Here is a 25,945-nt window from a genome sequence, read left to right as displayed (position 1 = left end):
AGAATGCCTCTTCTCCAAAGGATCACAACTCCTCGCCAGCAAGGAAACAAAACTGGACGGAGAATGAGTTTGATGAAATGACAGAAATAGGGTTCAGAAGGTGGGTAATAACAAACTTCTCTGAGCTAAAGGAGCATGATCTAACCCAACGAAAGGAAGCTAAGAACCTTGAAAAACAGTTAGAGGAATTGCTAACTAGAATAACCAGTTTAGAGAAGAACATAAATGACTTGACGGAGCTGGAAAACATAGCAAAAGAACTTCATGAAACATACACAAGTATCAATAGCTGAATTGATCAAGTGGAAGAAAGGACATCAGCGATTGAAGATCAACTTACTGAAATAAGGCATGAAGACAAGATTAGAGAAAAAATAATGAAGAGGAACAAACAAAATCTCCAGAAAATATGGGACTATGTGAAAAGACCAAACCTACAATTGATTAGGGTCCCTAAAAGTGACAGGGAGAATGAAACCAAGTTAGAAAACACTCTTCAGGATATCATCCAGGAGAACTTCCCGAACCTAGCAAGACAGGCCAACATTCAAATTCAGGAAATACAGAGAACACCACAAAGATACTCCTCGAGAAGCTCAACCCCAAAACACGTAATCATCAGATTCACCAAAGTTAAAATGAAGGAAAAAATGTTAAGGGCAGCCAGAGAGAGAGGTCAGGTGACTCACAATGGAAAGCCCATCAGACTAGCAGTGGATCTCTCTGCAGAAACCCTACAAGTCAGAAGAGAGTGGGGGCAATATTCAACATTCTTAAAGAAAAGAATTTTCAACCCAGATTTTCATATCCAGCCAAACTAAGCTTCATAAATGAAGGAGAAATAAAATCCTTTACAGACAAGTAAATGCTAAGAGATTTTGTCACCACCAGGCCTGCCTTACAAGAGCTCCTGAAGGAAGCACTAAATATGGGAAAGAAAAACCTGTACCAGCCACTGAAAAACATACCAAATTGTAAAGACCATCGACACTAAGAAGAAACTGCATCAACTAATGGGCAAAATAACCAGCTAGCATCATAATGACAGGATCAAATTCACACATAACAATATTAACCTTAAATGTAAACGGGCTAAATGCCCAATTAAAAGACACAGATTGCCAATTGGATAAAGAGTCAAGACCCATCAGTGTGCTGTATTCAGGAGCCTCATCTCATGTGCAAAGACACACATAGGCTCAAAATAAAGGGATGGAAGAATATTTACCAAGCAAATGGAAAGAACAAAAAAAAGGCAGGGGTTGCAATCCTACTCTCTGATACAATAGACTTTAACAAAGAACAAAAAAGACAAAGAAGGTCATTACATAATGGTAAAGGGATCAATGCAACAAGGAGAGCTAACTATCCTAAATATATATGCACCCAATACAGGAGCACCAAGATTCATACAGCAAGTTCTTAAGAGACCTACAAAAAGACTTAAGACTCCCACACAATAATAGTGGGAGACTTTAACACCCCACTGTCAATATTAGACAGATCAACGAAACAGAAAATTAACAAGGATATTCAGCATTTGAACTCAGCTCCAGACCAAGCCAACCTAATAGACATGAACAGAACTCTCCACCCCAAATCAACAGAATATACATTCTTCTCAGCACTACATCACACTTATTCTAAACTTGACCACATAATTGGAAGTAAAACACTCCTCAGCAAATGCAAAAGAACAGAAATCATAATAAACAGTCTCTCACACCACAGTACAATCAAATTAGAACTCAAAATTAAGAAAACTCACTAAAAACCACACAACTACACGGAAACTGAACAACCTGCTCCTGAATGACTACTGGGTAAATAACGAAATTAAGGCAGAAATAAATAAGCTCTTTGAAACCAATGAGAACAAAGATACAATGTACCAGAATCTCTGTCACACAGCTAACGCAGTGTTTAGAGGGAAATTTATAGCACTAAATGCCCACAGGAGAAAGCAGGAAAGATCTAAAGTCAACATCCTAACATCACAATTAAAAGAACTAGAGAAGCAAGAGCAAACAAATTCAAAAGCTAGCGAAAGACAAGAAATAACTAAGATCAGAGCAGAACTGAAGGAGATAGAGACACGAAAAACCCTTCAAAAAATAAATGCATCCAGGAGCTGGTTTTTTGAAAAGATTAACAAAATAAACCACTAGCCAGACTAATAAATAAGAAAAGAGAGAAGAATCCAATAGAATCAACAAAAATTGATAAAGGGGAGACCACCACTGATCTAACAGAAATACAAACTACCATCAGAGAATACTATAAACATGTCTATGCAAATAAACTAGAAAATCTAGAAGAAATGGATAAATTCCTGGACACATACAACCTCCCAAGACTAAACCAGGAAGAAGTCAAATCCCTGAATAGACCGATAACAAATTCTGAAATTGAGGCAGTAATAGCCTACCAAGCAAAAAAACCCCAGAACCAGACAGATTCACAGCCGAATTCGAACAGAAGTACAAACAAATGGAACTGGTACCATTCCTTCTGAAACTATTCTAAACAATAGAAAAAAAGGGACTCCTCCCTAGTTCATTTCATGAGGCCAGCATCATTCTAATACCAAAACCTGGCAGAGACACAACAGAAAAAGAAAATTTCAGGCCAATATACCTGATCAACATTGATGCCAAAATCCTCAATAAAATACTGGCAAACCGAATCCAGCAGCACATCAAAAAGCTTATCAGCCACGATCAAGTCGGCTTCATCCCTGGGATGCAAGCCTGGTTCAACATATGCAAATCAATAAACGTAATGCATCACATAAACAGAACCAATGACAAAAACCACATGATTATCTCAATAGATGCAGAAAAGGCCTTTGACAAAATTCAACACCCCTTCATGCTAAAAACTCTCAATAAATGAGGTATTGATGGAACATATCTCAAAATAATAAGAGCTATTCATGACAAACCCGCAACCAATATCATACTGAATGGCAAAAGCTGGAAGCATTCCTTTTGAAAACCTGGACAAGTCAAGGATGGCCTCTCTCATCACTCCTATTTAACATAGTATTAGAAGTTCTTGCCAGGGCAATCACGCAAGAGAAAGAAAGGGTATTCAAATAGAAATAGAAGAGAGGAAGTCAAATTGTCCCTCTTTGTGGATGACATGATTGTATATTTAGAAAACCCCATGATCTCAGCCCAAAATCTCCTTAAGCTGATAAGTAACCTCAGCAAAGTCAGGATACAAAATCAATGTGCAAAAATCACATGCATTCCTATACACCAGTAATAGACAAACAGAGAGCCAAATCATGAGTGAACTCCCATTCACAATTGCTACAATGAGAATAAAATACCTAGGGATACAACTTACAAGGGATGTGAAGGACCTCTTCAAGGGGAAGGACAAACCACTACTCAAGCAAATAAGAGAGGACACAAGCAAATGGAAAAAACATTCCATGCTTGTGGATAGGAAGAATCAATATCGTGAAAATGGCCATACTGCCTAAGGTAATTTATAGAATCAATGCCATCCCCATCAAGCTACCACTGACTTTCTTCACAAAATTGGAAAAAACTACTTTAAAGTTCATATGGGACCAAAAAAGAGCCCATATAGCCAAGATAATTCTAAGCAAAAAGAACAAAGCTGGAGGCATCATGCTACCTGACTTCGAACTATACTACAAGGCTACAGTAACCAAAACAGCACAGTACTGGTACCAAAACAGATATATAGACCAATTGACCAGAACAGAGTCCTCAGAAATAATGCCACACATCTACATCCATCTGAACTTCGACAAACCTGACAAAAACAAGCAATGGGAAAAGGATTCCCTATGTAATAAATGGTGTTGGGAAAACTGGCTAGCCATATGCAGAATACTGGAACTGGACCCCTTTCTTACACCTTATGCAAAAATTAACTCAAGATGGATTAAAGACTTAAACATAAGACCTAAAACCATAAAAACCCTAGAAGAAAACCTAGGCAATACCATTCAGGACATAGGCATGGGGAAAGACTTCATATGAATAAAACACCAAAAGCAATGGCAACAAAAGCCAAAATTGACAAATGGGATCTAATTAAGCTAAAGAGCTTCTGCACAGAAAAAGAAACTATCAGCAGAGTGAACAGGAAACCTACAGATTGGGAGAAGATTTTTGCAATCCATCCATCTGACAGGGCTAATAATCCAGAATCTACAAGGAACTTTTTAAAAATTGCAAGAAAAAAACAATCCCATCAAAAAGTGGGCAAAGGATATGAACAGATACTTCTCAAAAGATGACATTTATGTGGCCAGCAAACATATGAAAAAAAGCTCATCATCACTGGTCATTAGAGAAATGTAAATCAAAACTGCAATGAGATACCATCTCACGCCATTTAGAATGGCAATCATTAAAAAGTCAGGAAACAACAGATGCTGGAGAGGATGTGGAAAAATAGGAACGCTTTTACACTGTTGGTAGGAGTGTAAATTAGCTCAAGCATTGTGAAAGACAGTGTGGCAATCCCTCAAGGATCTAGAACCAGAAATACCATTTGACCCAGCAATCTCATTACTGGATATATACCCAAAGGATAATAAATCAATCTACTATAAAGACACATGCACACACATGTGTACTGCAGCACTATTCACAATAGCAAAGACTTGGAACCAACCCAAATGCCCATCAATGGAAGACTGGATAAAGAAAATGTGGAACATATACACCACGGAATACTATGTAGTCATAAAAAGGATGAGTTCATGTCTTTTGTAGGGACATGAATGAAGCTGGAAACCATCATTTTCAGCAAACTAACACAGGAACAGAAAACCAAACACTGCACATTCTCACTCATAAGTGGGAGTTGAACAATGAAAACACATGGATACAGGGAGGGGAACATCACACAGTGGGACCTGTCGGGGAGTGGGGGGGACAGGGGAGGGACAGCATTAGGAGAAATATCTAACATAGATGACATGTTGATGGGTGCAGCAAACCACCATGGCATATGTATACCTATGTAACAAACCTGCACATTCTGCACATGTATCCCAGAACTTAAAGTATAATTAAAAAAAAAAAAATGCCTTTCTAAGTGGGTAAGGACTTTTTTTCCAGATGAAAATCCCAAACCAATACTCTTTTGTATCAAACTTTATCACTCTTTATCTCATACCTAATCCCATCCCATCTTGCTCCTCAATGCTATTAAGGATATACCATTTTCTGTATTTAAAAAGACTTGGTCTAAATGAGGAGAAAGAATGGGAGGGGTTTTTTTATGTTTTTAAGATTGATCAGCCACATAGTACCTTAGAGGGTCTAATTCATACAGGTAAAGAAACAGTATGTATGAGATAACACAAAACTTGAAAAAAAACCAGTATAATTGGCTTATACATATTTTTTAAGACATGGAGATTACCTGATCGACTGGAACCTCAACCTGAATATCTTCATCTTCTTGGACTTCTGCTGCCCCCCATGTTTCAGACCTCTCTGCTCCAGCTTTGAAAATGCCTTCATCTATTGAGACAAACACACAGTGAAAAATCAAAATCCAATTGTGACATCGTGTGGTTGAATGATGAAATTACAATCAAATACTTATTTTTAATAGATACTTGGGTTCCCTTTTAGTTGATAGTATTTCTGTGCCCCCCCTCCCCACCCACCACTACCATGCCACCCCCAGTTGTTCCACATTTTCATTGAGAAAACATTCAGTGGTCGAAACAAGGCTGACCCAGCAGGGTAAAGCTCTGTCGAAGCTCCTGTTCACCCTTTGGCTACTGATTTACTAACATAGCCCTTTGTATAGGCATTGAGATGAGAAGAAATTCACAACTATCATCGCAGTTCTCCCCTCCTATCCACAAAACAGTGAAAATGCTTGGTGCTTTAAAATACTACTTTTAGAAATTTACCTTTCCCAAGAGAATGCTATGCACTCAATATAATGTATTGGAATAATTCTTTCTATTCAGAGTATTGTAAAAAATGTTTTTACTGCAGCCGAGTCATAGAGTTGACTTTCCAGATCTCACCAAAAAATCAATATCATTTATTTTGCAGATCTCCACAAGATTTTCACAACCTCTGACTTTAAATCCTTAACTATAAAATGTAAACTCAGTCTCTGACTTTAGGTTAAGCTCCTTCAACTTGCTTTCCTCTGGAAAGCAATAATAGCTGTTTTCCATATTTGAAGTAGTTTTAATTTCTCCCCTCAGCCTTCTCTTCTTCAGGCCAAGTAATCAAAGAATCACAGAACCATTTGTCATTCTGTCTATCTACTTGCCTCAAGACAGGTTTAGTGCTTTGGCCATTCTCACAGATGTTTTCTCTGTCCAATTTTGAAGGCTCTCCAGGGATGGAGATTTTACCTCCTTCTCTGGTAATCTATTACAATATTTGATTACCCCTACAGTCTAGAAAATATATTTTTATCTTTTGTCTTAAAATCCCCTCTATTTCTCTAATGGAAACCTGTTTCCCAGAGCATAATTATTTAACCTATTTTATATAATAATCTTTCGTATTGCTAAAGCTATGAAGTCACTCTTAATTAAATGTAAAATATATTTTTATACTTGTTGAGGACCAATTATATGCAAGGCATGATGTGAACCCAGGAGACAGCCTAAAATATGAATGAGATGTCGACTGTTCTCTTGAGTTGCTTCCAGTCCAATGAGGAGACAGAGATAAACATACCTCCAATAAGGTGAATGATGAGGAAGGGTGATAAGCAGAGTATTATGGAAGCTGCAAATATACAGCCCAGTGAGGAAGGAATGAAGGAGAGGAAGGAATAAAGGAAAGGAAGGAAGGAAGGAAGGAAAGAGGAAAGGAGGAAAAGAGTGAAGAAAAATAGGTATGGTTGACATTCATTTCTACCTTCTGAAATTACCTTGAAAAACAACCATCATAGTCAGATGCTAAACTCAGTAGACTACAGTTATGACCTATGCACATGACTTTTTGGATGACATTTTGTGTCCAAATGTTGCACTTGCTTACCAAGAGACTACAAAGAGAGGCCTATAGATGCCAAAGGAATATAGTCTTAATACTCACATTCAATGAAATGTTTAACTGTATCCAAGCAGAGCTATGAATGGTTTGCAGATGTGTTTTAGAATAAGCATTTTACCGGAAAAGAAGAATACAATCGATAATAACAAATAAAATAAAATTGAAAGGGCACTGGAATGGAAAATGACAACCATAAGGATATAAACAGCAAAGAGACAAATCAGCAAAGCTCAACGCTGTGCACAGTGACACAAAGAGAGAACACAAACACTTTTTTAAAATGGTTGCCTCAGGTGTGGGGGGAGGATGTGTTTATCAGTGAACCAAAATGTTTAAGCCATTGCCATTTACAGCACAGAGCAAGAAATGAAGATCAGAAAGGAATTCATAAGAATAAACAGTGATCAAAAAAAGGCAAAACAGCTAGAAAGGCCTTTGTGATAGGCCTACTAGAATTTTCATTTTTACCATAAATGTTATATAAAATTAAAGGCAGAATATTAATTTTAGAGAAAAAATATTTTAAATAGTATTTTATTATAAATTGTTTATATGCATTTTAGAAAACTTGGAAGATGAAACAATAAATATGTTTAATCTCATGACCCAGAGACAGCCATCACTAATATTTTGACAATTCTTTCCTTCCCTCCCTCACTCCATCTCTCTCTCTCTCTCATCTCTCTCTCTGTCTCTCTCTCTCACACACACAGACACACAAACTCATAAAACTGGTATCTTATTGTACATATAATTTTAAAAATCATTTCTTACTTTAAAACCATATCATGAGCATTTTTCATGCCACTAAATGTTACTTGAAAACATAATAAATAGCTGCATGCTGCGGTACCATGTTTAATTAATGGACAATCATGAATAATGCAAAATAGGAATTTTTAATGAATAGATACTATTCATCTGATTGATGGGTAAATATGCACTAAGATCTACTGCATAATAGTCACTCTGGAAAATATGAAAGGGCTGTTGTTGAGGGTTTAGTATCTCATGGAGAGAGACCATCACAGAGACATGAGCTGTTCACTCTTCCATATTCATACCCTGTAGCTCCTTTCCTATCTTAGGAGTTTGTTTTCCAAGAATAAGCATGGTACACTGCACACAATAAGTCCTCAGTTAAAATTTATTAAACGGAAGACAAAAGACAAGTCCTGATTTAATGTCTTTCTCACACGTTGATTCCCCTCGGGCTCTATGCGCCCCCTACAACCCATGTGTCCTCACCCACCCTGCTCGGTATTAAATTCTCCTCCAAAATTATCTCCTGGGCATACTGGCATCCTGATTTTGATACAGTTAATTCAAATGAATCCTCAGCCTCTTCTTTGAATGCCTCTTCTACTTCATTTTAAAGGAAATCCGACCAACCCTGTATGTCACCACCTGAGTAATTTCAGCACCATGTGATGAGCCACTCTGCACCCTTGAATACCCCGACTCTTCAACTCCCTTGACATCCCCTCAATTTCACCTTGATTTACATCATTTTCATCAAATGGAGTGATTTCATTCACAGCTCATGTGCAGTTGGGACCAAAGAACTTGTAGGTCACAGACCCACGATGCTTTTTCATGTCTCACCCTATGCCCTCCATGTCTAGTTTGCCACTTCTACCCTGTCCCTGGGTGGCGGCCCATGGGGAGCCTTATGGCTCAAATCTTACTCAACTGTCAGTGTCTTCATGAAAATCTCCTCTGATCTTATCTTGTAACCCCACAACCAAACAGAATCAACAGCACTACCTTTTTTTTTTTTTTTGAGACGGAGTCTGGCTTTGTCGACCAGACTGGAGTGGAGCGGCGCGATCTCAGCTCACCACAAGCTCTGCCTCCCAGGTTCACGCCATTCTCCTGCCTCAGCCTCCCGAGTAGCTGGGATTACAGGCATGCGCCACCACACCTGGCTAACTTTGTATTTTTAGTAGAGACAAGGGTTTCTCTGTGTTGGTTAGGCTGGTCTCGAACTCCGACCTCAGGTGATACACCCGTCTAACCTCCCAAAGTGCTGGGATTACAGGCATGAGCCACCACACCCAACCTCTCTGCACTACTTTTTTCTCCCACATACTGCATTTATTCATGATCACACTTACTTTAATCAATTTCTTTTGCCAATTCTGCCCCCTTCCCTGCTAGACCACAAGCTCCTTTAGGCATAGACCACAATTGTCCTGTGCCTAGCACAATGTCAGCCTCATAACAGGTTTTGACATGTTCTTTAAACTGAACTAACAATACAAAGCATTATATAAACACCAAATGTTTGGCATTGTCTACAAGTATTATTTGTAATAGAATCTGTATGCGTATACACTTCATTCAGGGCCAAGATCCGTAGGCCAATGTGAATACTCAAAAGTAAATTAGGCCTTAAATCAGAAAATTAAAATCATTTGACACCAAAGAATTGCCAACAAGGCCAAACTGCAATGGAAAAGAATCCAAATATATAATAAGAATATGTTTCCCCTCTGTCAATGCCATCATAAAAAGCAACTGAAGACACATTTCATGGACGAAGTCAGATGAAACATTGAAAATTTAAAACACCTGCTTGCAAGGATAGATTCCATGAGAAATTTGCAAAAGCATTACCTTTGTTATCAAGGGCAACATTATTTGAGCACTTTAAAACCTTACCATATTCCCTTTATTACTACTAATTTAAACTTGCACAGTAAATTTGTGAATTTAGACCATGACAGCGTTATTATGTGCCATGGTTGTCTAGTTATTGCTACGGCAACATCAGCTATTCTAACCACGACTCATGAAGGGTAAGTGGCACCTACAGCTGAGCTGTTTTGTCCCCAGTGAGACACAGAAGCAGTTTTAGTGTCACTTAGGATTTTCATAAAAACAGAAATTTAGTGTTACTTCATACTAATGTCAACAGGTTAAGTGATCCTTTTTGCCACACACTGCCCACCTGTGAACTTTTTGGTGTGCCAGTAACAGTTCTGCACACATTCAAGCGTTCTTCTGAGTCCCCTTTTACTGAGCATTAGTATAATTTTCAACTGCTCATGAAATGTCTTGAGTTTTAGCAATTTTGCTTCCTCTAAAGTTAATTGTACACAGCACGTATAATAACAGAATGCCTGCGTATCATATAAAAGTCAGTTTAGGTAGAAAAACTGGGCTCCTCCTGGGGAAAGTAATAATGGATGGCACATCATCTTGGAATGCAGAGCACCTGGTGCTGTCTGGAGTGGTGGTCTCGTCCTAACCCCCACACTTTCCCCAGCTCTTTCTAATCCATCTTCTATAACAGCACCCCAAAGAGATTATTCTTGTCAAAATTATCAATGGCCGTCATTATGACAATACTTATTATCTCATTTACTTGATCTTTCAGCAGCTTTTAATGTAGCCAATCTCAGGGTGTGTGTGTGTGTGTGTGTGTGTGTGTGTGTGTGTGTGTGTGTTTTCATTCACTCTCCAGGTTTTACCAGAAGCTTCTCCTCAGTCTCCCTGGCCAATTCATCCTCCTCTGTTCAACTTCTAAGTATTGGCCCACCTTCCAGAGCTGCATTGTGGATCAGCTTCTCTATCTATCTACACACTTTCTAGATTAATCTCATTTGAATACCATCAATGTGCTAATGACTCTCTAATATGTATCTTCGGCCTCAACCTCTTTATAGATCCCAAAACATATATATCTCTCTAACTGCCTAACCTGATACTTCACCTTGGATGTCTAATAGGCACCTTGACCTTAACATGGTCAAAACAGAACTCTGGTTCCCCACCCTAAACTGCTCATCCCCCAGATTCCCCAACCCAGGAAATGGCACCACTTCTCAATCCCCAAATCTCGGAATTATCTTTATGTCCTCCCTGACCTCAGTTTCTATATCCATTCCATTGTCAAGTCTTCTCAATTCAATCTCCTTTTAAAATGTATCTCAAATAAATTCATTTATTTCTATCTCCACTCCCAACTTGGTCTCATCATCATCATCTGTTGGATGGGCTATTACAACAGGTTACAAACTAGTGTCCCTCTTCTTCCACTCTTGCTATCTCATAATCATCCTCCATACAATAGCCAAGTGCTCTTAATAGATTATTTTAAAAGCGTTTAATTAATGCCACAGCTTAGAAACTCTCCAACATTGTTCCATCACATATGGAATCCAAGTTCCTTACCATGGCTTACAGAGATGTGATCTGGCACTTAACTCCTCCTCAAACTGCATTTTGTATCTTTTTCCTTGCACATTAAACTTATGTTCCACTGACCTTCATTCTGTTCCTCACTAGAAAACTCTTTCCTACCTCATGGCTTTGTTCTTCACAGAGTCTCTGCCTAAAAAGTTCTTTCTCCATTTTCATACTGTCAGTCAGATCTCAGGAAACCCTCCTTGTTACAATTCCAGTAGCCACTCATTCATTCATAGTGCCCTGGTTTAATTCTCTGCCTTGCACTTACTGTGTTTGTCAGTTTTCACCCAAGTGCAAGCTCCAAGACATCATCAGGCAGTTTGTTCATATTTTTCACTGTTCCATCCCCAGCACTTAGCAGTGCTCAGCACATAGAAGACACTCAGAATGTATTTGTTGAAAGAAGGAAGAGTGTGCACTGAAACATATTTGCTGTATTGAAGTAGAATGTAAGGAGCCAACAACTTAGCCACTAGCCCAGTGAATTAATTCTTCATGTTCTTACAGGGTTTTGCCCCAATCTGGCCACACTTGGCAATATAGCATTTGGATGGAGAGTAGAGAGGGGAACAAAGGGAACTGAAGAGAAAGAAGACAGACTGAGGCACAGCCTACACAGGGATCAACAAATTATGTTACTAGTGGTAGGTAGAATAATACCCCCCCAACCCCGCAAAGATGTCCACATCCTGATCCTAAGAAACTGTGAGCGTGTTACATGACATGGCAAAGAGGAATTACGGTTGCAGATAGAATTAAGGTTGCTAAGCAGTTGACCTTGAGATGGGAAAAGAATCCTGGGTTATTCATGTGAACTCAATATAATCGCAAGGGTCCTTGGGAGTGAAAAAGAGGAAGAAGGCCCAGAGTGGGACTGATACAGTGCGAACAAGACTTGAGCTGCCATTGCTGGCTTTGAAGATGGAAAGGCCACAAGCCCAGGAATGCAGGCAGCCCGTAGAAACTGGAAAAACCATGGATGTGAATTCTTGTCTAGAGCCTCCAGAAGGAACACAGCCCTGATGACAGCTTGATTTTAACCCAGTAAGGCCCATTTTGGAATTCTAATCTGCAGAACCGTAAGATAATAAATCGGCGTTGTTTTAAGGCACCATGTTTGTGGTGATTTGTCACAACAGCCATAGGAAAATGATACAACATGTGTCCACAATTATGCGCTAGAGCAGGGGTCCCCAACTCCCAGGGGCATGGATTGGAAGTGCTCTGTGGCCTGTTAGGAACTGGGCTGTACAGCAGGAGGTGAGCGGCAGGTGAGCAAGAACTGCCACCTGAGCTCCACCCTCCCATCAGATGAGCAGCAGCACTAGATTCTCATAGGAGCACGAACCCTATTGTGAACTGCACATGCGAGGGATCTAGGTTACACACTCCTTACGAGAGTCTATCTAATGCCTCATGATCTAAGGTGGAACAGTTTCATTCTGGAACCATCCCCCCACACCCCTGAATAAACTCTCTTCCACGAAACTGGTCCCTGGTGCCAGATATGTTGGGAACCACTGTTCTGGAGAGAGTATCTGCAGTGGTCACCACAGATCCGCTTTCTGAGTCCTGCAGATACCTGCTGGGCAAAAACAAGCCTTTCAGATACCCTCTGCTCCTCCTGCTAAAAAGACAGTGGTCAGAAAATCCTCCTTTGAGCCTCCTGCCTTTTGTTTTCTTTCCCTGTTAATACTTCTCTTACTCATTCTCCTGCAAGGTGCAAAACACTACCACCAATCCCAGACACCCATGCATCTTCCAGAGGAAAGGAATTCTATTTTTTTAAGTCTTACCCTGCCCTAAAAACCTTTGTAGCAAAAGCCATTTGCTAACAAACTAAAAAGCAAGGATAAATTTGATACACAATACTGCTCTCATTCAATTACTAAGTGAAGGATCAAATTCAATGCTTGAATGCACACTACACCTAAATTCAGCTCTCATCTTTTTTCTTTGAATGTGAACAGACATTTTAGTGTATATTACACAGTAAAGCCATAACAAACACTCTAGTAAAATAAAATGCTCCTCAATTATTTTCACTTATCCCTTATGAATTTTATTGCTTTCAAAATGAAAGCAGAGCTGCTGAGGTAGGGAAGTCATGTCATCACTGTATTGTTCATAATAAATAGGAATCTGCTTCCCCTCCTGAAACATGAAATAAATGCTTGTGTGTTTTTTTAGCTTTTCTGCAACTAGGACAGATGAAATGAAAGCATTTCCTTGTTTCAATTTATCAGTACTTCAGTTAAACAATATTACAATTATTTAATATTCTCAAATTTTAAAAGTTACCAAATAATTAATGATACTTTCAAGCAGTTAAAGATAATCATAATTTATGCCTACCATTCTTGCTTTCTCACCAGAATTACTAAAAATTATTCTTAAATGGTATTGTAACCCATATTTGAATATGTTTAGTGTTTGAAACTAATTGAGATTTATGAGGATGAATAAGAAGAAATCATAATGATATATATATAATCATTATATATAAAGATAATATGAAAATCTTAGGTATCTATTAACTAGAAGCTCTTTCACTATGATTTATCACTAAGACTACCTATAATAACAACAATGTTGAATGAATTTTAAAACAAAGTGTTAATTTTTTAAAGTAGCTCATTAAAACCAGCATGGCACTGGCAAAAAAAAATGTGGGGAAGAAGGAGTTTATGACATTGAATATATAAAATAATATCCTAAGAATAAAAAAAGAAGTCAATCTGTTTATAAGGTAATACTCTTTATGTGTCACCTCAGTCACCAGAGGCAGAATTAAAATTAAAACTGGTAAGAGGGTGATATAAAAATAATTTTCATTAGCTTAGTGTTAATGTGAACTACATTCACATGTGAAATATATTGAATTTTATACAACTTTTACAGATATAGATTGTTGTCATCACAGCATCTTGTTGAAGATTAAAGAAAACATTTCCAGAAGGGTGACCCAGTAGGATAGGGTCTTTATGAAGCTTAGCAAGTAATGAGGTAGAGAGGAAGAGCAGGTTCACATGTAATAACACTTCCTTATGAAAGGGTGTTAGCCAACTCTCCTGGGATCCCTGTCACAACTTATATAATATCCCTCTTTGCATCCCTCTTTGCACCACCTTTCTGAACTAAATATAAAAAAATCATCATAAGGAAGATTGAAAAACTAATCAAATGAGAGCTAATGTTCTGAGTGACTCTAACTGAGCACAGTAATACAACCCAAATGTCCAAATGTTTTTTAATCACTAATCTTCTCCACATGTCTTACTATGTTCCATCAGCTCAAATGGAAACGCTTTACAGAAACAAGAATATCGCAAGTCATATTTTCTTTGGCAATTTTAATATTACATAAAATAATTTTACCCACACATTTATATGGGCTAAATTTTCTTAACTGCAGTTTGAAATATCTGGCTTCTTTCTACTCTCCAACTCCCATTTCAGGGTATTAAATCTCATCTGTTATGCAATTGATGTATACATTTGACTATTAACTATTTGCATAGAATTGATTTTCATCACCAGTTATTTAACCTTAACTTTAAATAGGTGTAGCAAAATACTCTAAGTGTAGATAGAAAACAAAAGTAGGATTATTATCATTGATTTCCCAGATCACAGGTAATTTTGTTCTTATTCCTACACTTCTATTTTATTATTTTTAGATACAGATATTTCAGATTTTCATGAAAATCAGAAATATTCAGAAGACAAAGAATAAAGCACAGATTTATAATTGTATAATTTATGCTTATTTCCTAACCTATATAAATTTTGATATGATTTCTAAAGTCTATATCCAATAAGTGGGACTGAAAATAATTAAGTACCTCTGAGTAGGTTTACCTAAACCAACAAGTATATATAGCTTTAATTCTTCATTTCTAATTTTGCATCCTTATAAAAATTACACTCCAAATTAGTTTTAGTTCATCAGAATAATTGAATTGTTCCTTTTTCCACCCCAGTGACTTGGAGTTACTTAGTTGGCCTAAAATTCACAATTTCTGTTCTTAATTCTGGTTGGTCCAACTTCCTCCAAATGACCTTGTATCAGAAGAGTTAGCCATACTTCTATACTCTAGATTTATCATCATAACAAATGAAGTATCTGCCTGTAACGAAAACACATAGTACTGTTTTAAATTCCTTTAAAATTCTGTGTTCACTACTTCCTTATTATGCAACATTTACTGAGCTTCCTCATGCTCAGACATGTGCTGGACACCAGCCACAGAAAGATGAAAAAGGCAGTGACCTCAGGATACGCATTATCTACCGGGGGACGTTACATGGAAAAATCAATGCACACAATGAAAAGCATAGCATGCAAGCTTACATAAGCTGTTAAGATAGTGCATAAAGTACGAAAGAAAAAAGTGGGGAGAGGAGAACAGTCAAAGAAGGCTGAGAGAGACAAAAGCTGCAAGTCAAAAAACAAGACAAATTAGTCATTAAGGAGCAGAGGAAGAGATTCTGGACAGAAAAATCAGCATATGCAAAGGCTTGGAGGCATTGCAGGTTGTATTCCAAGAACTGCAGACAGATCCGTGTGGCTGCAGCAAAGGCTGTAGGTCTAAGGAGTGGCAGGGTATAAGGCTGTCTGATGTGACCAAGAATTTGAACTTGATCGTGAAGATAATGAAGAGCAACTAAGGGACTTTAAACATGGAGTGGGGTGCACAGGGCTGAGGGAGCATCCTGGAAATAAGTTGGGTGGACAGAAGCAGGTGAGGATTCATGACAGGCTATGTGGAGGGGGAGATCATGGAAAGTATTATCACCCACGGCCACCTAGGATTGATATTGCTGAGGTGGAGATATCACAGCAGAGTGAGACCAGACAAGACTGTAGAAAAGAATACCTGAAACGTGGGTCACACTGAAGCTACCAAAGGCAACACATATTAAAACTGGAGATCAGTGAGGCTGGTAGCCAGGAGATTTCAAAGCAATGAAATGGGAAACCAAGCACGCCATGATAGGTCAGGACGTTCTGAAGCACAGGAGTCTGCATCAGCACCAGTCTTGGCTGAGGGGGCAGCACTGTTTGGTGGGATCTCAGCACTGCTCTGCACACCACAGGTCCTGGACGAAGGCAATGCCGGAAGGATCAACAGAATGCAACAAGAGACATTGAATACTCATACTGACAGGACTCCATGACTGCCAGGACATGGGAGTTGACGGAAATAGAAGAGCTGAAGAAGGACTCTCAGGTTTATGGCTTGGTTGTCTACATGGTTAACAGTGCTATTCAAGACTGACCAGACAAGAGAAGGAAGGGGTTGGGGGTGGTTAGAAAGGAGGTGATGGGGTCTGATTTTAATATATTGGTTTGAGCCCTCTGTTAAGCATACTGATAGAAACGTCCAGCAAGTGGGGCTAGAAATATAAGTCTGTTAATTAGAACAAAGCTCCAAGATAAAGATCTAGACTTGGGAATGGTCAGAATACCATTGATAAAGTCATGGGTTTCAGAACTTGGGATGAAAATAGAAAATGGTTAGGGACAGAGTTATAGGAAACAACATATAAGGGATGGGCAGAAGAGAAACAAAGATCAAAAAGAAATAGTAAAAGGTAACAGGGGGAAAAAAAGAGTAAGCTGTCAAGGAAGATATGGGAAAGTGGAAGTCAATGCCAAAGGAATAATCAGTATTAAAGTGTCCTGCCATTTGGGATCCCCTTGATCTGGTCATCTAAGTAACAGTAATTATAGTAGAGTGTGAAAGTCAGATTACACTGGGGTGTGGTATAAAAAAGAGGTGAAGTAGTGAAGACAAGCAGTACAGACGACTCTTTCAAGATGATTGGCTGTGAAGTAAAGAGAGACCATAGTCCTGTCAACCTAACTCAGAGGCCTGAGGCCATCAAGACAGTCAGGGATGAAAGGGGATTAAATCCCATCTCTTCTGACTCCTGCCTTTATCACAGATGTCAGCACCATAAAGCTTTTGCTAAACCTCTGTCTCTAATGCACAAGCATGTCTCATGAAATGCAAACATTTGTGCAGAAACTTAAACAATTCCCATTCACTCATGGCCAAGTTAAACCAATAGAGATCATCTTCATTTGACAATATCAATGTAACTAGAATTGCACTTCATGAATATACCAATCACTCTTGTTATGCAGATATTTATTAGAGTCTGAACGTTAGCTAAAATACCAAAATGAATTACAACATAAGAATCCATTGCAGGAGGTCAGGGGCTGGGAGGAAGGAGAAGAAAGTGAGAAACCTGCAGAACAGCACACATCCAGGCAACAAGATACCTTCTACTTACACACCTGAATGAAAACATTCCATTGACTATGATCATTAGCAATCATTTCAGACAGAAACATAAAAAACTCCTTAGCTTCAGAAGGCTTCCTAAAAATTCATACAAAGAATCTTTAAAAAAATAGCAAAAGAGAAATCAGGATTGTAAATTTTCTAAATCTATCTTCAGTTAATAAACCTAAGATAGAAGACTGAAATCATTCTCTAAATATTTATTTCCAAATTATATACAAATATATAAAGGATTCGATACCTAGCTCAAATATGAAAATCAAAATGGACTGGATATGTGTTTTCAAAAGTTATTAATCCCAGTTATTACTGAGTAACGCTTTTGATAATCCAAGGCTCCGACATTCAACTACTAGAAATAATGTTTTACTATAAGTATAAAGCAAGTATCAACCACTTTCAAAGCCAATCTAATTCTCAGACAAGTGCTAGTGATTCTGTAAACTGTGGTTCTCACTCAAGGTAAAGTGGTTTATGGTGTAAATGTGCAAATCAGTGCAAATCAGTCATCCTGAATAAAGGGATTGGATTATTTTTCACTTAATCTAATTGGCACAGGTAATATGCCTGAATTGCTCATTAAATCTGAGTGAGAGTGTTTTCAATTTAACTGTTTTAGCATTTTACAGATTAGTATGCTTCGACTTGCTTTAAACAGTCAAAGTGAGATCTCTTGAATCTTAGCATTTAAGGTGTTTATATCTGCTCCATAGTAATGTTTGAAGGGGATGATAAATTTTTATCAGAGTCGATACCTTGCTCAAGATATAATAACTTTAATTGGTGGTTAATCTCCCATCTTAACATAAAATAGAAGTTATAATGTACTCAGTTTAGCATATCTGTTTTGACTATGCATAAAGTCTGCAATTCAAGGAACTGCTGCCAATAAAATGCAGATAAAAACAAATTTTCCATAAGATACATTTTCCTGCAATATCTATCATGTTCCAAATTGTATTTAAACAGCCTAAGATAAGCCCATTTAAGCAATTCTATTGGACTCCATTTTAAGATGATGACCTAACACAAATATGCCCATATATCAGCAACTGACACAAACCCAACTTTTATACTCATATATAAAATGACTATGTTAATTTAGTGGCCAATTTGAGAGAATCAAACATGAAATATCAAATCAATGGGAAAAGAGATCTCAGTAGCTTCAATTAACAATAGGAAATATTCAAATGATCCATAAAATCATACTATTTATTATAAAATTATCAAGGAAGAAGATTCAAAATAGATCAAAACAAACCAGCCAGCATTTTTTTCACTTGGATTAAGGTTGCTCCAACAACAGATATTGATTGAGCATCCACCAGATTCTGTATTGTTTTCGTGTCATGACTTGTAGATTTGCTCTCAATCTATAATAACAATGTATGTACACTGTACTTTAGAGAAGATAAAATACATACCATTTTATCTGTCAATTTTCTTTTATTTTTTTTTTTCTGGTACAGGGTCTTACTCTGTCGCCAGGGCTTGAGCGCAGTAGCACAGTCATAGCTAACTGCAGTCTTGACCTCCTGCCTCCATCCTCCCATCTCAGCCTCCTGAATAGCTGGGACTACAGGCATGCCTCATCACACCTGACTGATTTCTTTTGCTTTTTGTAGAGACAACGTCTCCCTACGTTGCCCAGGCTGGTCTTGAACTCCTGGCTCAAGTAATCTGCCTACCTCAACCTCCCAAAGTGCTGGGATTACAGGCCTGAGCCACTGCATCCAGCCTATTTTAAAAATAAATAAAAATATAACCTTTGGGGAAAAAAAAAGATAGAAAACATTCCTCTCAAGCATTTTAACCTATGATTGGGGTTCATCAAATAATTTCATTTGAAAAGGAATAATTCTGGCTTCTTAAGTTCAACAGATGGTATCTTCCAGATATCCTTGCTTCTTTCTTAACTGATAATTATGAAATACTAATTATATACTTGTTTTAATCTGGGAGGAGGAACAGAAATAAAAGTAGTCCTTCAATGGATTTCTTATTGAACTATAATTTTTAACATAATTTCATTGCATTAAGTGCAGTTGAATTAACTTTCATTTGGTTATTATATTTTATATACTTCCAGACACAAGAAAACACAGATGTTGGTAAACTTAAGGAAATATCTGTTTTAGGTTAAGTGGGAATGCTGATATAGTCAAGAAACATTTTTCTCTTCAACATTTACCAACAGCAAGATAGAAATTAATAATAATGATGATTAATACTTACAGGATGTTTATTGTATAATAAACACCACTCTAAGCATATCACATGTATTTAATAATTTAGTTGCCATAATAACTTTATGAAGTAATTACTAGAACCTGCATTTTACACATGAGAAACAGAGATATTCTCAAGTTCACAGGCAGCAAGTGGTGGAAGTAGGATTCTAATATAGCTGCCTGACACAGGAGCCCATGCATTTCATTAATTTACCAGTGTTTTCTAAACTGCCAACTATGACCCATTAGTAGATGGTAACATCAATTTAATGGGGTGCAACTAGTGGGGTTATTTTTAATAAAATAGAAGACAACAGAAAATCAAATGCAGTACCCGGGTTGGCTGTGTGGGTATATGACCTGTGCAGTCACACAGGGCCCTGCTCTGAAAGGTCCTACCCATTGATTTAATGCCCTACTATCACCAACCACCTTGAAATTCTTAATCATTTTATCCTTGAACTTGTGCCTTGTAAGTGAAGTTCAATGAAAAACTGGAGCAGGCTCATGAGAAGACAGGGGCGCAATGTGTATGTTCGTGGTTACCAAGCAAGCGTGTTAGGTCAACATCTGAACAAGGGGTGAAGGAGTACAGAGGGTGCTGACAGCCCCTAGAGGCCACACTTTCTTTCAAAACCAGAACTTGCTTCCAAAGAGGAAAGGAAGCAATGGTCTTCTAAGAAATAAAAATGACCAAGGATAATTCTGTCCTGTTCTTTCTTTCTTACTTATATCGGCCAACCACTTACACTGAAAATGACAAAATAGAAGGAAAGTGAAATATAAGGCAACCCATCGCTCCTTTTCTTCAGTCCTTACTCAACAGTAAGCCTAAGGTAAAGAGGGTTGGTAGAATGTATACATATAAAGAAGTAAAATAAAAACAGTTGAGTTAGCTTTGTACAGTATTTCCATTCTTCTAATAAGAACAAGATGCATATGCAGGTACAAAGAAATACCAATTGTGTAATTTCATTGATTTCATGCTCTTATGTTTTGCACTTAAAATTGGCATTGCACAATAAAAACAGTAAAATTAGTATTAATGGAAATTTTAAATTTTTATTTACTCAGAATGACAGTAAGTAGCAAATAAACTAACAACAACAACAACAACAAAACAAAACCATGACAGGTCAAGAAGGGGAGAAGAAATGGAAAAAGATATATTTAACTACGTTTAGCAGCATTCTTCCCTACTTTTTGAACATGAGGTCCTATGTCTTCATTTTGCTCTGGACCCCACAAATTATGCAGTCAGCCCTGGAAGGGTAACTATCATTTCACAAAATTTTTATTTCATGAAACAAATACAGTATATGTGGGTATCCCGGATCAGGATATAAATTTTTATCATATTATGGGTCACAGTCAGAAAGCTGAAAAACCACTTCACGACTACATTAGTCTGTTTTCACACTGCTATAAAGAACTGCCTGAGACTGAGTAATTTATAAAGAAGAAAAGAGGTTTAATTTACTCAGAGGTCCACATGGCTGGGGAGGCCTCAGAAAACTTACAATCATGGCAGAAAGCAAAGGGGAAGCAAGTCACATCTTACATGGTGGCAGGAGCGAGAGAGAGAGTGAGCGCGTGAGAGCGCACGCAGGGGAAACTGTCACTTTTAAATGATCAGATCTCATTAGAACTCTCTCACTGTCACAAGAACAGCATGCAGAAACTGCCCCCATGATCCAGTCACCTCATGGGGATGACAATTTGAGAGGAGATTTGGGTGGGGACACAGAGCCAAGCCATATCAGCTACACTGGAAAAAACAAAAGGGGTACAGACCTTCTCTCTTCATCATCCTAAAGGATAATTCACTTAAGAGGGCACCTTGGTTACCTGAATTTTAGCTCCTTGTTATGTTCTATGTCATATCTAAATTCCTCTGCCCAACTTCTAAGACCATCAGAATTTGGCCTCACTTCAGCCTTAACAACACATCCCACAGCTCTGCAGCTAGACCCCTCAACCCCAAAGGGACGCGTGATGTCTGCCCACTTGCCCATCCTCCTCTTCTCTATCCCCAGAGCCCCTTCTCACCTCTGCACCTCCACTCACACAATCTCCTCATGGCCACATTTTTCCCTTCAAGACACAATGTGATGGCCGCCTCCCCAGAAGTCTTTCACATGTCTGAAGTTTTTACACTTACTCTCTGTACCCTAACAATACCACATGACAGACAATTTAGATGTTGCTACAGAGAGGAGATGACACTGTTTCATATCCGCTTCCCCCAAAGCTCATCACACACAACATGGTCAGGTTACATACAGCGCTCCATATGGAGTTAGGACAGGGAAAACAACCAAGTTTTGCTTTTGTTTTTGTTTTCAGAATGTCTACTATGTGCTAAGTCCTTGCCTCACAATTACCCTGTTAAGTAGATATTTTTAGCCTACTTTATGGATAAGGAACTTGAAGTTTAAATAACATGCCTAAGGTGGCATAGGCAGGAAGTGGCTGAGCCAGGACCAAGGTCCAAGCTTCTCCCTCCATGATGCCTTTTATTACACCCATCAGTATCTACAGAAACTTGAAGGAAGCATCACCACTACTAAGGCACTCAACTGCTAAGTACACCAATTAGACCACATCTGAACAAATGTTTAAAGAGTCATAGGGGAAAGCTATGTTACTTTGAATTTTTAGGCTGCTTCTGAAGTCATGGATGAGAAGAAGCAAATTCAAAAGTTAAAAATGGAAATAGTAGGTCTGGGTGGGGAGTGGGGGTGGGCAAATGAGGGTGAGTAGCCTTGAGCTCATCTGGGGAAAAGGTGAGAGGAAAAGACTAGAGAATATTCTTTAAAATAAATCACAATTGTAGGGCAGTATACAAATTAAACTTTGGAGGAACAGGAGAGAACAGAGAGCCATCAATTTACAAAAGGCAACTCAGGCATGGAACATAAGGTGTGATGAGTTTGCGTCTAGTATGAGCCTTGAAGAGACTTTGGAGAAAGAAAAAAGCTTCATGCTTTTCGCTTATGAATGAACAGTCAAGAACTTTACCTCTGAGCTTTTCTTTAAAAACCATAAACTATTATTGAATCTTCTAACCATCTTTTAGGATAATTTTTTTTCCAGATTAAGTCAAATTATATTCTTTTTTCCTAACTTAGGGTTTAGCTGTTGGAATCCTTCCGTAAAAGGCATAATTGCCAAAATAACCACAGGTTTAATACCTGATTATATCAGAAATCTCAGTGGAAATAAAAATGTTAATCTGGGATATGGGTATAACATGCACTAATACACAGTATGAGAACATCAATAACTTTTTTTTATTCTTAGTTCAAAAGTTAAAAGCAAGAGGTTTAATTTCAGGGTAAAGAAAGTCTGAAAAGCCATCTGTTTTCCTTAGATGTTCCTAAAGCTTATGTATATCATTTTCATTAAAATGAAAGCTAAAATAAGAATATACTAAAAGTTGAGCTACAGCTATAACAATAGCATATTCATAAGGCAATAGAATATGCTACAACACAAAATAAAACAATCAAGAATTGAATAACTGTTTAAATGGCGAAGTTACAAAGTTCTATTATCACTAAAGTCATTATTATTTTCAATCATATTTGCTTATTTGAATATATTTTCCTTTTCTAAGCAATATATTTCCTTTTTCAGCAAATAGATGAACTTTTAAGAAAAAAAAGACTGATTAAAGTGTATACTCCTGTATGGGTATGTGTGTATAAAAAACCTGATTTTCTCCTTTTTAGAAAGTCAGTGGCCAAATGAATTTAGTACACAATAATGAATTCCACAGCTGGGTTTAAATGGAATAAGGCAAACCTCTATCAGGAAACTTTTGGAAAAAGCTATTAAGATGGAGCTCATAATATCATTGAAACTGTGCCTACCTGAATTGACTTCATTATGAATATAATTCTAAGAATATTCACACAGTCCAATTTTACATTTAAATGTACCACACATTGTTCTTAAGTACATTTTAAGCTGCACGTTTTAAAACTAGATGATGAAACCACGTGCAATTTTATGGTGTAGTCACAAAGGACACCTAGGAGAGGCTGGCATTTCTGTACATGAGCAAGCGAGGTGAACTCTATGCAAACACGAAGAGCGCTTTGTGGTTCCTGCTTGAAACGGCATCCAGAAAGTCATATTTTGTGTATTGAGCACATGCTCTCACCTTCCCAGGTTATCTATTTTGTGAGACTCATACAAGTTGCGACAATTTTACCTTAACTTTGGAAAGGCCTTTGAATTGTTGGAGGTGGAACACACTGGCATATGAATAACTGAATGGATGCATAAATGACAGGTAACCCCCAAAAGAAAATTCTATGTTAAGTAAACAATCCATGTAAATTTTTCTGCACATCTGCCTTACCTCTCTGAATTTCTTAGCTTATCAAAATAAGCCATAAATGGCATTGGATAAGGATCATGCCAACTACTCTCTTTATAAATTATCAAATGTCTGAGGATCTGCAGCTAACAACAGTTGCCACATTTGCCAGTGTAACCACCAAAATGGTACTTACAAAGAAAAGTACAATTGATGCAGACAGCAGATGGCTATGACCACTACATATCTGAAAGGGCTTGAGAGGTCAAACCGTTCTTAAACTTCACTGTGCTGAGCCTTCCCATCAATGGGAAATAAAAGTGAGAGTTGCTATTTCTAATGACCTTGACCTCATTCATGATCTTTCACTTCACACTGAGGATTGTGACAATCTGGATCAACTGCAGGTGCCCACCAGGTGCACAGATTCCCGCCAAACCTCTCAAGACAAAAAAAAAAAAAAAGGAAGATTCAGGAAAGTTTCTCCCTGACAGTCAGCGGCGGTGTAAAACCGGCATCACTAGAGTTCACTGGGAATGGGCTCTCTATCCAGCTTTGCAATTTATAAACACTTTCATCAGTTCATTCATTCATTTATTAATTAATCCATCCATCCATCCATCCATCCATCCATCCATTCATTCAGTTGTTCATTCTCTGAGCACCAACTCTGCACCAACCACTACCACTGCTCCTTAGGCTCTAAAGATACAAAGAATCAAAGCCCTGCTCTTCAAGGAAATGGCTACATATGCAACTGGGCACACTGTGTTCTCATGGTCTAATAGACATCTGCCGGGGCACAATGGTGTACAGAGGACAAAGCTGTTAAACACCTAAGGTTTACATGAGAGGAGAGAATACCAAAGCTGGTGTGAAAGAAACAGCAGGATAAGCAAGGCCATGCAGGTTATAGGTTGTGCACTTGGTGAGGCACATGTGAGGAACTACAAAGGGTTCCTGGGGTGTGAAGCAATGAAAGTAAGAGGAGGAGGTCATGAGAGGTAAGGCCTGCAGGGTGGGGTTGGTGGAAGAAGAGTTGTCAACCAAGTAAAAGGAGTTTGGTCCTGAAAAGGGGAGTGTCTGGCAGGGGTTTTTCTTTGTCTGTTGCTTTATTTTTTGTAGAGACAGGGGTCTCCCTATGTTGCCCAGGCTGGTTTTGAACTTCTGGGCTCAAGCGATCTGCCCACCTTGGCCTCCCAAAGTACTGGGTTACAGGTGTGAGCCATGGCACCCAGCGCCCCTGGCAAGGTTTTAAGCAGAGGAGAAAGGTGCTGAGGTTTGAACTGTAGAAAAACTATTCTGAAAGCAGTTTGGATTTGAGCTGTACTGGGGAAATGTGGGAGTCAGTGGAGCCATAAGGATGGATCACAGCGTCAGCCTGAGAAGTCAGGGAGCAAACTCTGACACCTTAACATTTAAAGGGAGGCAGAATAAACTAGAGTCTATGAAGGAGGCTGAGAAGACAGAGAGACAGAAAGCAAATCAAAGATGGCTGTCAAAGTTCCAATACAGAAATAACTTTTTGTTGGGTGTAGTGGCTCACACCTGTAATCCCAGCACTTTGGGAGGCCAAGAGGAGGATCACTTGAGCTCAGGAGTTTCAGATCAGCCTGGGTAACACAGTGAGACCCCCTCTCTTACCAAAAACACAAAAAATTAGCCAGGTGTGGTGGTGTGCGCCTGTAGTCCCAGCCAGTTGGGAGGCTGAAGTGGGAGGATCGCTTGAGCCTGGAAGGCAGAAGATGCAGTGAGCCAAGATGGAGCCACTGCACTCCAACCTGGGTGACAGAGCCCCATTGAAGGAAGGAAGGAAGGAAGGAAGGGAGGGAGGGAGGGAGG

The 25,945-nt window shown here is 38.4% G+C and overlaps 1 protein-coding gene across 2 annotated transcripts in view; it reads right to left on the bottom strand.

The window, feature by feature from the left end:
* Positions 1–25,945, bottom strand: part of DCDC2 (doublecortin domain containing 2) — a 195,906-nt gene that overhangs the window by 25,959 nt on the left and 144,002 nt on the right. For both annotated transcript variants that reach the window (XM_017878555.1, XM_017878554.1), the window contains one exon: positions 5,419–5,519. In XM_017878555.1, coding sequence (XP_017734044.1) covers positions 5,419–5,519 — 101 coding nt within the window. The remainder of the gene's footprint in view (positions 1–5,418; positions 5,520–25,945) is intronic.

This window comes from Rhinopithecus bieti, unplaced genomic scaffold (assembly GCF_001698545.2).
Source record: "Rhinopithecus bieti isolate Rb0 unplaced genomic scaffold, ASM169854v2 scaffold_11110, whole genome shotgun sequence".
Classification (NCBI taxonomy): Eukaryota; Metazoa; Chordata; class Mammalia; order Primates; family Cercopithecidae; genus Rhinopithecus; species Rhinopithecus bieti.
The sequence above is the reverse complement of the archived record's forward strand: the minus strand, read 5'-3'. Positions and strand labels throughout refer to the sequence as shown.